This window comes from Mixophyes fleayi, chromosome 5 (assembly GCF_038048845.1).
Source record: "Mixophyes fleayi isolate aMixFle1 chromosome 5, aMixFle1.hap1, whole genome shotgun sequence".
In the NCBI taxonomy this organism is placed as follows: Eukaryota; Metazoa; Chordata; class Amphibia; order Anura; family Limnodynastidae; genus Mixophyes; species Mixophyes fleayi.
Window position 1 is genome coordinate 44,720,189 of NC_134406.1, and position 18,066 is coordinate 44,738,254.

At 36.2% G+C, this 18,066-nt stretch overlaps 1 protein-coding gene across 3 annotated transcripts in view; it reads left to right on the forward strand.

Moving 5' to 3' along the window:
- Positions 1-18,066, forward strand: part of LMBR1 (limb development membrane protein 1) — a 97,293-nt gene that overhangs the window by 56,226 nt on the left and 23,001 nt on the right. For 2 of the 3 annotated variants that reach the window (XM_075212122.1, XM_075212120.1), the window contains exons 6-10: positions 1,119-1,245; positions 1,849-1,917; positions 4,262-4,326; positions 6,890-6,949; positions 9,330-9,402. In XM_075212122.1, the coding sequence (XP_075068223.1) occupies positions 1,119-1,245; positions 1,849-1,917; positions 4,262-4,326; positions 6,890-6,949; positions 9,330-9,402 (394 nt within the window). The remainder of the gene's footprint in view (positions 1-1,118; positions 1,246-1,848; positions 1,918-4,261; positions 4,327-6,889; positions 6,950-9,329; positions 9,403-18,066) is intronic. The other variant, XM_075212121.1, reaches the window with a different exon arrangement.

Here is an 18,066-nt window from a genome sequence, read left to right on the forward strand (position 1 = left end):
TGCTCAGTTAAATCTGCACTTCTGTATCCTGATCATTCTCCTGTACTATAGCTCCTTACAAACATTGGTTGTGTCTGAAGGAAAGTAGAAAGTCAAAGCGATGTATTTTATTAAAAAGTAATCCCTTACCGACAAATTTAAGTTGTCTGGAGGTCAAAAACTCCTTTTTAATACTTCTTTTGTTAAGTAAAAATCTTGTACACAGTGTTTAGGGCATTCCGCACATTTTTTAAATATAAACAGATAAAGCAACATGATTCCCTTGACATCATGTACTAAAGTCCATTTGCAAACTCCACCTGCACTTTTCTCCTCCGTTCCAACAGAATATTCTAATAGTGGTACATTGTATACTATTGTGTTCCTGGTGTACTCAAGTTAGTTCCGTTTTGAACACCATGTGATTGCTGGCAAGTCCACATTAAGCAGCACTGTACTTTTTAGTTTTGTTTTAATTTTGCAATCCTATGAATTTCACAATTTTTACAAACGATGTTCTAGAAAATCAGCAATATTATTTCTGTCCACATGAGGACTCTGCAGACTTTACAAAAATGTGCAGGATCCCTATTGCTAAAGCAGCATTTAAAGAAGATTACCTCACCGTACCTGTTCAACGCCTGGTCTTGGCATCATGCCACGTTTTGGCAGCTCGCCAGTGTCTTCCATTCACTTGATTGGAATCGCAGATACAATTTGCTAATCCACTTTCTCAGCCTTGAGATTCACAAATTCAATCCATCTTTTAAAAATGGCTTTGCAATAATATGACGTTATCAGGCAAGTTTATTTTTTACTGAATATCGGAATCAATAAGTTGTATATTTTATTTTCAAATTAGTCATCTAAAATTTTAACTGGCAAAACTTAGGCCAGAGAAGCTATAATAGACAGTAGTTCTCCATAAAGGATGTTTAATGTTGATTTAACACATAATGAATACAAGCTAATGGGGTATAATAAGATAAATGTTGTTTTGCACCTTTCTGCATCATTTGTTGGCTGACAGAGAGATCACAAGAAAGGTCCTTTAAAGGTCGCAGTGTTTAGTCACTCAAAGCGATAAAATAGTCTGTTATGGTATTGACATTTTTCACATATTTTTTTTTTTTTTATAGGGAATCAAAGCTCGAATATTGGAGACTGTGGTCATGCTTTTTCTTCTGGCAATGCTCATTTTTGGCATTGTGTGGGTGGCATCTGCTCTAATTGACAACAGCTCTGCAAGCATGGAGTCATTGTATGGTAAGTATGGCCATGTTTAGTTGTTGTAGGCCAGGTATCGCAGCAACTTTTGGATTTGCTGGTAATCTTTTGAGTTTTAAACTATTTTTCTCCATAAATCTGCCAACGGTCCACTGCCCAATGAGTGGGTAAAGACGGGAGCTACTAACCCAGTGGTTTGGCCTGGTTTCAAAATTCCTGTTCGAAGCATTGATGAGTAGTGTGGATACTTCTGCACTGGATAGTAAAGAAGGGATATTACATTTCTTATATAGATGGGATGTATTTTCCAGGTCTACATTAAATAAAATGTATTTTCTTAGCACGATTTAGAATGTAAACTCTCTGTGAAGTGCAATTGTCTGTGTTACCTGTGTGTGACCACAAGTGTCATTGGTGCAGGATAAATGATGATTAGACTTACACAGGACAAGTAAGTGTGTCCTGCACAAGTTCACAAAGTAGAATTAAGCTAGATCTTTGCTATTGACTAATTGTAATAGTGGCCTCCAATGTATTGGTGACCGTTAATGAAAACCTGAGTGTAGTACATTTTTGGAACATACCTGTACTAATGTATTAGCAATTGTGCTAATGTTAGTTTTGTTTTTCGTGCCTTTTTAGATCTTTGGGAATTTTACCTACCCTATTTATATTCCTGTATTTCACTTATGGGATGCCTCTTATTACTATGTAAGTAATATCTGTTTATATCAAATATTTATTTTTAAACCTTCAACCTGTAAATGGAAGAACAAAAGTGGTACGTTGTCCAACACCTTCACCCTTATGTGGATATTCTACCTCTTGAATCTTATGTAACAAAACACTTTCCTACCACAGATGGATAAAGGTTATAGCATTTCAATGCTGTTTGCTCCTTGTGGAATGAGAACACTGATTGGATGGTTATAACTGGAGGATAGATAATTACAGAAGTCCCAACATAGAACCAATGGCTATCTGCTTTTGAGGGGGGGTAGGCTTACATTGAAATGTATGGCTATCTATTATTAAATTATTTTTCAATTGTAAGTGTGTTTCGGGAAACTCATTGTTGTACTAACATTTAGAATACATAGAGATAGTTGTCCAAATTGATGAGCCATTTAAAAAAAGTTGCTCAAATATGAAAAGTCATCTTATATATTTTACCAACCTATATTTCGGGGATTGCATACTGGAAAACGTGCATATTAGCAAGCAGAAGGAGTATGTTTGTTTAAAAAAGTAAAAAAATAATATGTAAGACTAGGAATTGGGGAGAGTACAGGAATAAAATTGTCAGGAGGAAAATAATAAAAAAAACAACATTAAAACGGCAATGACAACACATGGAGGGCATTTCATTTAAGGAATTGTTCACATGAGTGTGTTTGTCGCTTTGTTGCATCAAGGGCAAAGTGCATGAAATCTGTCCCAAAAAAATGAATAGATTCAACGCTGGGATCATTGATCCTACTGATAACTAGTCCTTCTCATATAAATATGCATTAAAATCACCTGTGTTCCCAGCATGTAGTATTTTAGTGTGCTGTCATATGCCTATGACTGATGCTTTGTCAAGCACTTTGTTTATGTAAATAGACCATAAAACAGCTGTAATAAACATGTTCTATTAATAACCTGAAACTTTATATTAAATCCAATGTATCCAGGTGGATCTACAAGTTGTGTGGTAGTCTTGATTGTCTGTCATCTCCTCCATTGCTATTATACACTTTACTGCCGTAATGCCAACACTTGTGGATTGTCTTATTGTGTTTATAATGTCTGGAGATGTTTACAGATCACATTTAAATGTGTATACACCACAATAAATCCATGGTATTTTATAAGGCTCTTCTCACTCCAGAAACTGCTTGTAATAGGAACCATTGACTACTGTTACTGATATTGCACATTCAGCTGAAGAACTGTTTAACACTGTTTTTCTTGGCTAAAGGAGGGAAGCTGGAGCTTCAGTGCTGGCAAGTGTTATCTGGTGCCTGTCACATTGTCAGTCTCAGCCATGTATGTTTCAATGAGTGACAAACCCACATAATTGTGCTTCCAGTTTGCTGCGGCATTATTGAATACCCAGGAATGGTTACTGATCGTTTATGAATTGGCATCAGGGTAGAATTTTTATTAGCTGCAAGGGGCTTATGAGTCATCACAAAATGTGATTTTCCAGCTTTAAATATTACTGTTTGCTTGCATCTAAAGCTACCTTTATTTTGCCTATTTTTGCCTAAGTCAGCGTAAAAGGATATTTAAATTTCCTGTATTGTGCAATGAGTTTTTCTAATGACCTATATCAAAGGGACAGTGGGACAGCAATCATGAGTATGAACTAGAAGACATTTTCAACAACAACAAAAAGTAGTCTTTGGTCAAAGAAAAGAAAAATACTTTATTGCGTCTACTGGAAAAATAAATTAGATGTAAAAAGAAAATAAACAATAAATATCTCTCTGAATCAGCCTCCCCCATCCAACATTGATTTGTGATTTTATTTCAGTTAATCCACCTTTTTCAACCTTAATTCGAGTCAAAAAACTGTTTAAAACACATTGATGTAAATAATTAGGTCTAAATAATGGAAGTATATTTGAGGAGTTGACTGTGTTTTTTTGGCAAATGGAGAAAAAAACTACAATAAACTTTGTTGATGGTTGCAGTACATTACAATATGCCTTTTTTAATTAGACGAGTAACATGAAAATGCTTCCTGATGCAAAAACTGCTTGGAAACACCACTTCAATCTTTCAAAACTGGGCTCCCACATGTAGCAGTTTGCATTTACTGATTGAGATATTTATGTATATCAAATTGACAGACTGTTTAAATAAAAGAAAAAAAAATAGTAAATATTTCTTCCAGCTATACCTAAATTTTACATTTGTTTTAAATATTTGCCGTGTGGTAGTATACAATTTTTAAATTAAATGTTGCATTGATTGGCACAATATAAATAAACTATAATTATAATAAATCTTCTTCTAAAGAAAAATCCATTTAAAAAATGAAGCCCAATTATGTTTCTCTTTACAGTGTGTACACCTGTTGGCCTTTCCCGAATGTTTGCAGTAATGGGTCAACTTTTGGTGAAACCGACAGTAAGTGTTTATTTTGTATGCCTTTTTTATTTTGCCATTATTTGTTAGTAACCTTTTGCTGTACATTTGTAGTTTACTTTCTTACAACCAAATATTTTTTTTTATCTAATAAGCCCACCGACATGTCCAGGTGGTCCAGTAAGTAGAGTAGATTCAGTAAAACATAGATTTGATGATGAAAGAACTTTATCTGAGGAGTCTGAACTGGTCTCCAAATCTCAAAGTTCATCTACACAACAAATATTCATCACCACCTACAACAAACAGCCACCAAAGAACATAAATAGGGATGCTGTTTCTGAAAAATAAGTCCCTCTTGCCTATTAAAATAGCTTGTCAAACAGCACAAATCTTGTTGCCAAATGACTTAATATATAATGTTAAACCTTAATCGATTTATTGAAATAGCCGAGTATAAAACACCTAAAACACCAACCTTTATGGTGTAAAGAAACCAATGAGGTATAGATTTGAATCCCGAAAAAGTCTTTTAGTTCAGTTAGAGTCCTTAATCCAATGCCTTTCAATTCACATGTAAATGTCCACATTTTGGACAATATGCGTATAAAAGGTACCTTTTTGTCTTGTGCACCTATACCTGTATAGTCCGGTGGAAATCAGGAGGAAGTCCAAATAAGGACAAAACATATTGGAGATTTTTGACCTATTAAGGCATCCTTACCAACACACTGAAGCAATATTCAGGCGTATATCCGGAAGTAGTTTCTGCATCCCATGAGTCAGAGTTTGTCTTTATTACACAAAGAAACATTAGGATATTGTGAAAGAAGCCTACATCTAGGACTTGCCATACCTATATGCCCACAAGAATAAGGTACCTTTTTATATGCACGTTATCCAAAGTGCAGAACTTTTCATGTGAATTGAACAGCATTGAATTAAGGACTGTAACTGAACTAAAAGACTTTCGGGGCTCAAATCTACTCCTCCTTGGTTTGTTTACAAAAGTTTGGTGTTTTATATGTTATGTTTTTTGCATGTAGGTGTGTATAAGTTTGCTAATTTCAATAAATTTGATTTTCAAGGTTTAACGTTGTAAACGAAGTCTTGACATTTGCCAACAGGGTTTGCGCTGCTTGGCGCAGTCCTCAGTGTTCTTGTTATCTGCGTAGAGCGTGTACAGTTTGGTTACATAAAGCATACGATCTTGAGCAGCTGCTACCGAAAGTGAAATAAATTCTGGACCTTCATACAGCTGACATTTGTTCAGCTTCCACTTTTAATAACATATAGAGAAGGAAGCAAGAAGGCCAACCTGGGAAATATGTGACAACGGATTAAATCTGCTTCTTCTCAATCAGCAAGCCCGGTAATTGCTCTTGACTAGGAGGGTGCACTGAGAGGGAAATTGTGTCATAAAGCTGGAAGAATCAAACGAATCGTTAGACTTGGGGGAGAAAAAAAAGTGATCTTCAACCTATTACATTAGGAAAGGTTTTAATTTTGTGGAAAGTTCCTACTCTAGTTACAGAGACTGAGTAAAGATGAATGTGGTTTACCACACAGGGAAGTACAGGGAGGCTACCTATCGGGGAAAATAAAATACTTTGGAGAGTTCTTCTGTAAAGCAGGTTATCAGAGGTCTAGTGAAAGGTGAGCTATATAAATCTGCCCACGTACAAAGTGGTTAGTATCAGCGATCTCTTGTGTGAAACCAAATTTTGTCCGAAATTTAGGAATTGTGTAGCTGAGCAACATGTGTATTCTTATTTTAATATTTTGTCAAAAGATATCTACTCTTGGTCATAGAGCAATCTTTTTCTGTAAATTGTAAAAATAGATTTAATTCTCTGGAACAATGTCTTTAGTGAAGATCTTGCCTGGTTTCAGGTAATCTTTTACTTTGTGAAATGCTCACTGCAATAACCTTTCTACACAGATTGGAATGAACTGGTTAAGAGGTGCCTTAATTGGCTGTACAGTGATTTTGTGAGGCTCACAACTAGACTTGTTACTGTGTGGTAAAGAGTATAAGAGATGTCATGATGTGTAGGTTAGAAGAACCTTCTAATAGACTGATGATTCTCACATTTACATTTACGTTTTGCATTCCATCAAGGAAACACTATGAATTCATAGGTAGGCAACTTGTGGCTAATTAAAACCTCAGCATGCTCTGGCTGGATTACAACTTGATTGTTTTTAATTGAGTTGCATTAATTGGGCTCGTTTGTTTACTGAGAAAATATCAACAATTTGAAATGTTTTTTGCTTTTGACAAAATATACCTCAAAATTAAGAACTTAGTCCACCATAATAGATACTTCTAGGAAGTCACAGAATATGTGTGGTGCTGTGATGCCAGTCAGGTTAGTTAAAGATTCTTTTGTTTAATTGTCTACATGATGATGTATTATGTTTTCCCCTTATGCTGTTTTAATCATGGAAATATGTGCTTCAGAAATGTTGGTCAAATGTAATTTCACATTTCTTACTTTGCTTTGAAGGAGATAACACTAACCCCTTAACCATTGTGTCATCATATTTATAGGGAGGAGTTGTAATAAAAACACTAAAGTCTGATTGTGTTCTTATTTTTCAGTTAGGACTTGTTGAAGTGAAAAAAATGACAATCTGGCAAAAATCGAATCACAGAAAGAAGGTTAATGATATGGGATCTAGAATTTAGTACAACTAATTGGAGTGCAGTCATAGCTTAATTGATTAAATGATTATTTAGTCTGCACTGTGCATTAGCTTGAGTTCTATGGCTTTAGCATTCCTCTTATAATGTACAGATTTATAAGCTTCACATGCATGTTATGGGTGTGTGCACCAACCCATGATTTTACCGTGTCCTGACTATTTCACTTTATTTGTCGCTTCCTGTTTATGTAGACCTGTCGCCTACACCCAAGCAGAAGCAGACCTTTTGGGCACTAGAACAGTATTCAGTCTTTATCACTTGATTAGGGGCTACTGATTCATCTCTAGATACTTCATGGCTTGCATTTCATTAATATTGATTCAGTCCACAGAAAAGGGGTCTATTCTATTGTGATTTCATAATGGCATCTGAAAAAGTAGAGACTACATTACTGTCAGCCGTACCAGTTTTATTTAGGACACAGGCGTATTTGCTTCTGCTGGCGTTTTTCAGAATTATATTTTTGAGAGACTCTGCAAGATGAGGGTGACGCCAAGAGCAATATTAAGTAGTGAAGGATATTATAAGTCACTGATATAATTGCAAACACTGGAGTGTTCTTACACCAGGCACTCTATCTAGGTGATCTGCAGCAGAGGGTATGTTATGCACCTGTTATAGCACCGCTTCTTACAGTGACTGCTGGAGTGATGCCAATACTTACAGAATATAATAACACAACATATGAAGGTTACTCATTCATAATGCAAATCTATAACTTGTTAGAGTTGGGTCAGTTCTGGCTTCTGCACTACAATTTCCTTTCTCACTGTGTGCTTGTAACTGTGTTTAGGCAACTTCATTTCTGGTTATGATTGGGTGATCTCAGTCATTTAGGGTCTCTTTTTAAACTATGCGTGCTTTATTCCTTTTCAGTTAATTACTGTCAAGCAAGCTAAAATGCTGAGAATGACAGGCTCAATTAAATGACAAAAGGAAGATTTTTTTTTTTTTGATTTTTTTTTTTTAAACCCACCTTAAAAAGTTCTTGCTTGTCCTATTTCAACACTACTAAGTCAAGTAGGAGCACACCGTTGTTACAATTCACTCCTCACTCTGGGGCTTCCCTTGTTCTGTTGGACAGGCATGGCATTCCTCCGACATTCCTTGTGCGCTCTCGATACTCCTCTTGTGTTCTCCCTGCATCTCTCCCAAGTTCTCAGTCACATGAACCTGTGACCTCAGTCCCCAACTCTCCTTTTATTCTTCACATTCACTTCTTTCCTGAAACCTAACTGTTGAAGAAATGTCCTCTTCTTTTTCTAAATCTGCAGACAGATTTCTTGACCTGGTTTGTTGCTGTTGTGACAGAAAGTCTCCTATCCACATATACACAATTAAACCTCCCTTTTATCCATTAAAATAAGTATCTCTTTGGATTCACATCCCTTATGTAACACTGTTTCGTTTTTGTTTTTCAATTGGTGTTTATGAAACAAACTATTGTCTGACTGTTTTCATTTGCCAAATAAATGTTAATTATTGAACATAGTTTATTTTGCAAGTCTTTAATTCCACATAAACAAATTGTGATGTACATTCTTTAAATGTTTCTAAGTTAGGCATTTACTATTTCACTTGCATATTCAGTAAATCTTTCTATAGTTGCACTGATTTTCTCATTTCCTTTTTTTTTTATGGTGGTCAGGTTAGGATTTTATTCTTTATTATTTTTAAATAACTTTTTGTTTAGCCCATCATTATGCAGTGTAACACTGCATTTCTTGTTTGTAAACCATATATTGTTTAAATATGCTTTTATAAAAATGTAATATAAGGCGAATGTATCCTTCTTTTTTTTTTTCTTCTTATACTAGGGAACAAAGTGTAGCTTTGTAATTGGTATCACATATATTTCAATCCAAGCTAAAGGATAAGGAAATTATTATGTCCCATACAGAGGTGCAAACTCAATTTTAGCAGGTTTTACATGTTTAAACATGTACCGTTTGAAATCTTATGGTGGTTGTTTTGTACAAAATGCACCCTTACAAGTAATACTTAAATAATATCAGTCCCCTTCATAGGGTTTTGCGTTCTTGTACTCATATTCTCATTGTTTGCAGGGCACCTCCTGCTTATGTATTCTTAGTCTAAGTGTATAAGATCCTTGCTTAGCACTTCTTAAAGGCATAAAAACTATATGAAGACTTACACCACGTGTACAGCACTTGCACGTTGGGCTGCCTTTTCCCCCAGTATTGATGTTAAAATGTAAGGTGGGCTTTGACCTGTAATCTGTATACATTGTGGGAGTGACTGGCAAAACAGGCTTAATCGAATATATTTTGAAATGCCTGGATTTTAAAATGTGTAATGATTTCATCTATTTTAGATCCTTGAAGACCTTGATGAACAGATATACATCATAAGTTTACAAGAAGAGTCTTTGCAAAGAAAGCTGAACGGTATTTCTTTATATAACAGTTTTACGTCAGAAGGATACTATTCTCTGCTCATTATTTATGTTTTCCTGAAAAGTAATCATGGATAATAAAAATGTTAGGTTTATGCGCTGCAGTTAGAACCCGGTGGAATCCTTTCACATGTACAGTATAACACAACTGAGGCCGTCACATGCTAGGCAGACCCCGGGCTTGTTTGCTATATCTTGGAATTTTTGTAGCATTTTAGAGACACACAGACCTGGAACATATGTTCTCACCATCCCTTAATCTCTTGTTTGGTATGTTGCTTGTGTTTCTGGGTTTCTGTTTGACATATTTCAGATATTTTGGTCCCATTTTGTGCATTTGACCGTTTAGAATGGACAACAGATGATTGACACACAATAGACTTCCATTAATCCGTGGCCAGTCTTCAATAAGAGTCTTGTTTGTGTACATCACATTTGTGTCTATATTTCCCAGCATGACAAATCAGTCCCTGCTATATTTAATACTCATTGACGTTTGAGTATCCGTAATGATCTAATAACAGTTTGCAGGATTCTCCTTTCTTAATGTTGCAGCTGGGAGAGAATACACCACTGCTTCTTTAGTGGCTTTTTATATGAAAATGAGGATTCTCAAAAAGATGCTCTTGGTTTTCTTTTGTGAAGTGATTAATTACATAATGCATTGCAGCTCTAGATATTAGAAACCAAAATTCTCATTCTGCAGTTACATTTATTGATAAGAATGGAAAGCGGCCATCTTTCAGGTTTCTCTGTGACAGCTGACATATTTCTGTGAACGTTCACCCCACATCGATAGTCTAGAAAAGCACTACCCTGCTGGCAGCAATATAAGCTACTTTTTAATATTGCATGTTTAAAACTTTTTTAAAATAGAAAAGAAATAATGTATACAGAATAGTATTGTCCTGTATAAGTCAGTACAACATATGTATTTAACAGTTTAACATGTTTGCTGAGATATCTCTTGAATGAATATAATACTTGTGTTAATATGTTGGGTTAAAATACATGCATAAGAATGCTTGTATTTTGGAATACCCAAAATAAGAAAGAAAAATAGTAGAAAGAAAAATTAGTTGTCTTTTATATACTAATTTCCTGCCTCAGTCTTCCACTGTCTCCCCTAATTCCATCCATAGCAACACCACTGGGAGCTGCACAGTCACGTACGGCTGTTGATGTTTAATCCTTGCAGTATCTCTGCACACATTCCTTACTTGGCGCTAGAATTTTTATTCCGCTACCTTATATATCATTTGTTCTCCAGACCTCTTAGATTGCAAGTTTATCTGTGCAAGGTCATCTTTACCCTCTGATTCATATTGTTGTAGGTAATTTGTTTGTATTATGATCCATTCAGTATGCAGCCCACCGTTACATGTCAGCACTTTATAAATAAACAATAATAATCACAGATATTGAAATATTTATTTGTGATTGTGAAATGCACTGGTCAGTGTCATGGGGTAAGCAAAGTCCATATAGAACAACAAGCTCAAACTGCATAACATGTCCAATGACTGCTGCACTGTCAGTCCACTTGCATTATTTTTAGCACAGAGAATCCCAAGTACAATAAACATACAAGATAGAGTTGCACAGCACTTCTGAGAAGATATTTAAATATGGGAAAAGGGTGGCACAGATGACATGCTAAACAGATTTGCTATATAGTTATTTCAGATGTAGGCGTTGATGTATAAATGTCTAATAGTGGTTTTACTTTAATACTTTTCTGACCTTGAAACAAATTAGAAAATGGTTTTAGTAGTAATTTCACTGTTGTACCAGGTATTGTTAGCTCTAAAGACTACTCCTACTAAATGCCCGCAGGAAATGAAAACAAGAGTGTGATGACAAGTTCTGTTCATGTGATATCATCTAGGTAACCTGTCTTGTCACCAACTAAAAACATTTATTACAGAAGGTTAAAGTCAAGGGAGCTAATGGTGTTCCATACGGAAGAGCTTTCATCACTGTGAAACAGGTGAATTGAAGTAGAAAGTGGAAGAGCCAAATCAGTTCAGTGAAATCATTATCCACTTTCCAAACACTGCTGTGCGAGCCACTTAATTAGAGCAACAAAAATGGATTTTTACACATGCATTTTATATCAAATTGTCCAGTTGCGCAGTCACAGCCTCTGCATGATTCAGCGTGGAATCAGATTTTGCTGAGCACGCCGATATTGACTGAGTAATTACATCAGCAGAGAGACAGATTTAATAATGTTTTAGCTTCTCATTAATTAGTTAGATGGTGTAAGTCATTATTTGTTATGTTCATTAGCCACAAATTCCATTTTTGACTTGAAACTTGACCAAGTTTTTTTTTTTGTGTTACATTGAGTTGTCAGTTTATTTATAGGATGGACATTAAGCTAAAATTTCTTGGTTGCATTTCCTCATATGTTAAAGGGACATTGGGAAAAAAAAAATACTAGTTTCCAATAGCTCACTTTTGTTAAACTCTTCTTGCTGACTTAAGAATGATGGGATGTTAAATATTCTGTTCAAAGTAGCTTGGTAAGGAAAACCAGATTATCATTTTCTATTACAAGTTCAAAATACCTGTTGCCTACTTGCTGCGGAGGCAACTGTTTTGGTGGTCTAAACTAATATTGGTGACTTGTTAAAAATTGGTTCCTAAATTAAAATCATATACTGCATTTTTAAATATATTGGTTCCACCCACGTATGGCTGTATCCGCTATGGATAGGCTGTGGGGGTATTTTTTAACTGTTCCTATTGAGTCTATTGAAGATAACTTGTATTACACAGTGGCTGAATGCAGGAAATCTAATAATTTAGGCCCAAACTTAAACTTGATGTACAAGATGTATATTATGCTGTAAATAAATACATAATCATATTGTATAAAACATACCCAAGAATCCCTCTTCCATCTGCTCACATGTCACTTTAATGTTCCTCAAACACTGCTCTGCCTCCAGCAATCAAGGTGACGTTTTTACCACCTCTATAATTGTGCTGCCTGAAATGAATTTGTCACCTTACTTCATCAGACAAACCCCGATCCTGCCAGGATAGTAAGAGAATTGAACTATGAATGTACAAATGAATATGTTTTACTGAAATAAAGTGTTTATTAAAACAAAGTATATTTTCCAATGGTGACACAATATTACAGATAAAGCACAGTAATTAGTCATTATTTTTATTATTATTATTATTCTTTGTTTATAAAGTGCTGACAAATTACGTAGTATATATTGAGGGCATCATGACACAAACAAATTGTATATAATGGCATGAATCGGAAGGTAAATATGGCCCTGTCCAAATGAGCTTACAGCCTAAGAGATGTGGGCAACACTTGATACATAAAGTAGCAGGAATAACAAATATCACTGCTGGTCAGGAGAAGTGGGTGTGAGTACTGTTAGGCAGCAGCATTATCAGCTACCTATAATGGTTGCTCTCAACCATAAATGTCCTTCACTATTTAAATGACATGTTTCTCAGGTACCTGAGCAGGATGTCTGCAGTTCGTATTGTATCCTGCTGGCTCTTAAAGGCGATCAGTCTGGTTCCATCTGAATGTGAATTGAGTATAAGTTTGATGCTGCAGCTTACTATATTGCTGCATTGACATCCTTAGATTACATACAGTTTACATTCAGTCTTCTCCGGACGAAGAACTCAACAGATCTAATTGTTGGGGAAATGGGATCCTTTAAGCTGTCCTCACAGCAATAGAATAATCCTACAATGCAACATTTTTAAGGTGTAACCTTGTAAAATCGCTATCTGTGTGTGTGTGTTTTCATCCCTACTCACCAGCTCACAACTCCTTTTTTTTTTTTTTTTTTTGTAATGCACAGTGTTAAAAAAATATCCGTTTGATTTTAATGCCACCCTTGCAGCATCTATTTCTCCTCTAATTCAAAGTGGTTGATATAGGATTGATACTCTGCAGGATGGTGTCCAATAGAAGTGTGTTGCTGAAAATGCATGCTCTTTATATAAAACCGCGTTACCCCCCTTTCTAATCAGTCTATTGAAAAATTCTATTTAGTTTTTAAGGTAAAAAGTAGGTGCAAAGGATAGTTTTGCCCATACCAACCAATCAGATGTTTGCTTTCAGTTCCTAAACTGCACTACAGTGTGTGATTGTGCGAGTGGTGGCAGGCCTACCCTTGGTGGTGCCATGGTATGATGAGAGGATTGGAGGTATGCAGGAAGTCACAGAAACTGCACTACAGTGTGTGATTGTGCGAGTGGTGGCAGGCCTACCGTTGGTGGTGCCATGGTATGATGAGAGGATTGGAGGTATGCAGGAAGTCACAGAAACTGCACTACAGTGTGTGATTGTGCAAGTGGTGGCAGGCCTACCGTTGGTGGTGCCATGGTCTGATGTGAGGTTTGGAGGTATTCAGGAAGTCTCAGAAACTGCACTACAGTGTGTGATTGTGCGAGTGGTGGCAGGCCTACCCTTGGTGGTGCCATGGTATGATGAGAGGATTGGAGGTATGCAGGAAGTCACAGAAACTGCACAGTGGTACAACAGTACAGAGTTTGATGCGAAGCGCTGTTCAAATTGATGCCAGCAGATTAGTTTTAAACGCACCAATTTAACAAAAAAGTTTATATATTTTATGTGTTGAAAGAGGAGTGGCAAACTTTTAGCTGTGAAGGTAGAACAGTTCCGGTTCCCAGTGGAATTTCTCGTCATACTGAATATCATTTTATATGTATAAGAAATTAGCTTCTCAGGATGGTATAGGTGCAGCGTTCAGACTCTTAATCCAATTTCTTCACTACAAAGCTGTACGTTCTCAAAGCCTGCACAGTACTTTGTTCTGAATTCACTGAAGGATTAGTGTCTGTCTCTTACTTGGTGCTCAGCAAAGCTCCAAGTCCCTTTATCAGCAGATGTATTAATCAAAGGAACATGCTGATATTACTCTGGCACTTGCATGCTAATGTGAAAAGATGCAGAGGCTACAATAGCTTTTGTACGTATTTTTATAGAGCAAAAATGCAACAGTATTACGTGTCCCTGAGAACATTTTCTAGTTGTCTGAGTAACAGGCCTTCTAACTTTTACCTATATACTACATTAACAATATTACTTCAGTTAGATGTTACATTGCCTTACTGACTTCTAAGGAATCCTGCAGCATAGGTAATCCGTTGGTAAAATCATGTTTGTCGTACTTTGCTTCTTTTGGCTACACATAGAAACTGAGTAAAATAATAATTTACCTTTAATGCAGAAAGCTGCTTCTACATAGTGGACATGGAATACCTGTCTAGAGAGAGAGAACTTTATCTATGCTAAATGTGACCCCTGCACTCAGTTACTCAGAGTAGATTGCTCCTGAAATGCAACATTTACTACTTTAGGTGCAACCTGATCTTTAGGGAGTATGAGGGTCACATTTGCCATGGAGATCAATGATGTCTATAGATACATGCATTGTCTACCATGCAGTGGACTTCGCATTCTGTTTTCATCCAGTGTTTACGTTGCCTTATAGTGACTTTCTGCTTCAGTTTACAGATGTGTGCTTGGTGCAAAGCAAAGTCTCCCTCTCTCCCTCTCTTTAAAATACTTTTAAAATCCCTTGGATCAAGTCCATTATAATGAAATATAGAGAATTTGCCTAGAATAGGCTGTCCTCCAAAACTGGGCATCTGTGCAAGAGCAGCACTTTTTAGGCAGACCTTCAGCAACTTTGAAAGCTACTCTCTCCCATGGCAGAGAAATGAAAACCATTGTTGAAGAAACTGCCATGAAATATAGCCTAGATGTTGGTCTTCCACATGCTGCCAAGTGGAGGAATATTGTTTGGTGGTATTAAACGTTTTCGTCCCAATACTTGGCACTCTGTATGACCCAAACCTAACACTATACATCATCCCAAAAACCCTATTCCTACTGTGAGGCTTTGCAGCGGGAGCATAATGCTACAGGGAAGTGTTCTAGTTCAGAGACGGGAAAACTTGTCAGTATAGAGGACAGAATGGGTGGCGGAAGACAGACAATTCTTGTAGCGTGTTTGGGAGAAGATTTATATGCCAACAGGACAATAACCCACAGGATAAAGCTAAAGCCACATTATGGTGAGGTTAAATTAAAAAGTCAATGTCTTAAAGAGGCCCTGTCAAAACCCAGACTGTAATCCCGTTCTGTAGAATGATTTGAAAATTGTTCATTAATGGTCTGCGTTCAGTCTAGTGGAACTTGAGCAATATGTAGTAAAAAAAAAGGGCAACAATTTATTTCCGTGTCCATATGTGCACATTTGGTGTAAGCTTACACTAATGGACTCACAGCTGTATGTGCAGCTAAATGTGCTTCTACTATGTATTTACACAAAGGAGTGAATCAATTGTCTTTCTTTATATTTAATGAAGAAAAAGCATGATTATGTAGATGAATTTACCCATCTGATGAGCAGTAATTGTAGATTAAAACAAAACTCCAGATTAACCTTGCTGATACTTCTAAAAAGAGATTTGTTTGCCTGTTGAGTATGGGGTGAGACCAGGAGACTTTTTAAAGAATATCCATTTCTCAAATGTTTATACCGAATGCAAAAGTGTATTTTCCTAGGGTTCACCAGAACCTTATTAAACCACAGATAGACCAGCATATGCTCCTGGACTAGAAGTGCCCATGCATGCTGTGATTTTGCTGTTGTCATCTTAGACACAATTAGGCAGAAATATTGCCTATCCTGTCCTGCAGGAATGGCCATTGAGCACTTTCTTGAATTTGGAAATATGAGATATAGACGTATAGTTACATACATAAACTCCATTTTCCGAGGTGTGTCTCGCTCCTTTATATAACTGTGTATTAGTAGATGCTGAGAATGGAGCTCCAAATTATGGAAAAGCCTGTTATGAGAAAATCTTTCACCAAGCATGCCTTGATCTGCTGCCAACCTCACCTATAGCATAAATGACCTTAGATGGACAAAGTCAAGGTACACACATAACTCATATGAGTATAATGTTACAATTAACTCACTTGTGAAATGATTATAATACAATGCTGTAAAACATCAGGAATGTCAGTGCTTATCTTGTACACAAACAAACCCTTGACACTTTGCCTTTTGATTAACCCCAGTGAATTCCTTAATATCTAATTACACTCAAATTATACATAGGAAGTTTTAGAACAGTTGTGTAGCAAAATGTATAATTATGTGCCCTCTTGCTCGGCACCCAAAGGTTGGCTTTCAGTTTGCTGACACAATCAAGCATTTTGATTTGTCAATACAACTCCCCCAAAATCTAGTTCGAAGAAGGTAACTTTCCAGCATCTTAAATTTCACATATAGCATCAGGTTTTCAATGAGAAGAATAAAGCAAGGATGTTTTTTTTTATATATTAAATTAAAAAAAATTGCCTGTAGCTATTAGTTTTCCAAAATCCACAAAGACGGGTGGGGCAGGATCAAAAATCCGTATTTGATCAAAGTTATTGGGTTAGACGGTATCTTTGCAAAGTTAACAAAGATGAAAGGTGCTGTTTTTATTGCATGCTAGTAACAGTGTAATTTCAAACTAATTGCTGTAGAGATGCCAATCACCTGAAGGGAATGCAAATAGATACTCTTATGGTTTCCTTTGAGGTACTAAAATCCAATGTTGGGGCTGGAAGAAAAATGGAATAATACAGTTAAATTGACCTTAAATGAGCTGCTTTGTGGTTTGTATGGAGAATCACTCATTTTTTAGAACTAGTCCATGCAAGTCATGTCTACCAATTTGATCTATTGGCTAGACTATCATGACACTGAATCGCAGGCATTTCTTTGAGATACACTGGTGCATTGACTTATGCCAGTTTGGAAATTTTACTTCCTTAGGATAATGAACATGACCTTTAAATGCAGACCCCAAGATAATAGCTTAAGTTAATTGGGTATGTGTGCTTTAGTTTAACATGTAAGCAAATTCTATCCATTTGATATTACATTTGTTGTTGTTGTTCCTGCTGGTTAAATTGTATCCACGGTTATAAATAGAGAGAAGCTAAGATACAACCGAAAGGAACATTGTTCAGTGATTGGCAAAGTTATTGTACAACCTTCTTATAGTATAACATAGTTTTGACTTGTTTTCTGGTCAAGCCTAGGATATTTGTTACTACTTTTGCATATTTATTTATGCTATTACAGTAGAAGGTGCAGTGGATGACTATTAACTTCCCACAACTGTGAAGGCAAATTAGTATTTGTCATTTGTAGAGGGTCAGCTAACAAACCTGAGATGGAGATATTGGTTTCTGCCTTGTTGTTGGATAAAGTATAAGTTTATTATGTTCCGAATCACTTCCTCTGTTGGAATTTTTATACATCAGCAGCACAGCTGGGACCTGTGCACCTCAGATCAATCTTCCGGTTATTGGTTATGATGGTGATTACCTATACTTCATGACAACTTGGAAATCTGCAAATCAAATCTTGTTAGATTTAAGTGGTGCAACCTTTGATTCCCATTGGCATTGTGCAACGGGGGGTCTGTAATGACCGTAGCATGGAGCCGTGACCTCTCCCGCACATTCTTTTTTACAGCACCTTTTTGAATAGTTACGTGTGCACCAGATTATTAAATGTTTTCCAATATGCTAAATGATGTATTTGCAGATAAAGTATGTTTTACATAATTT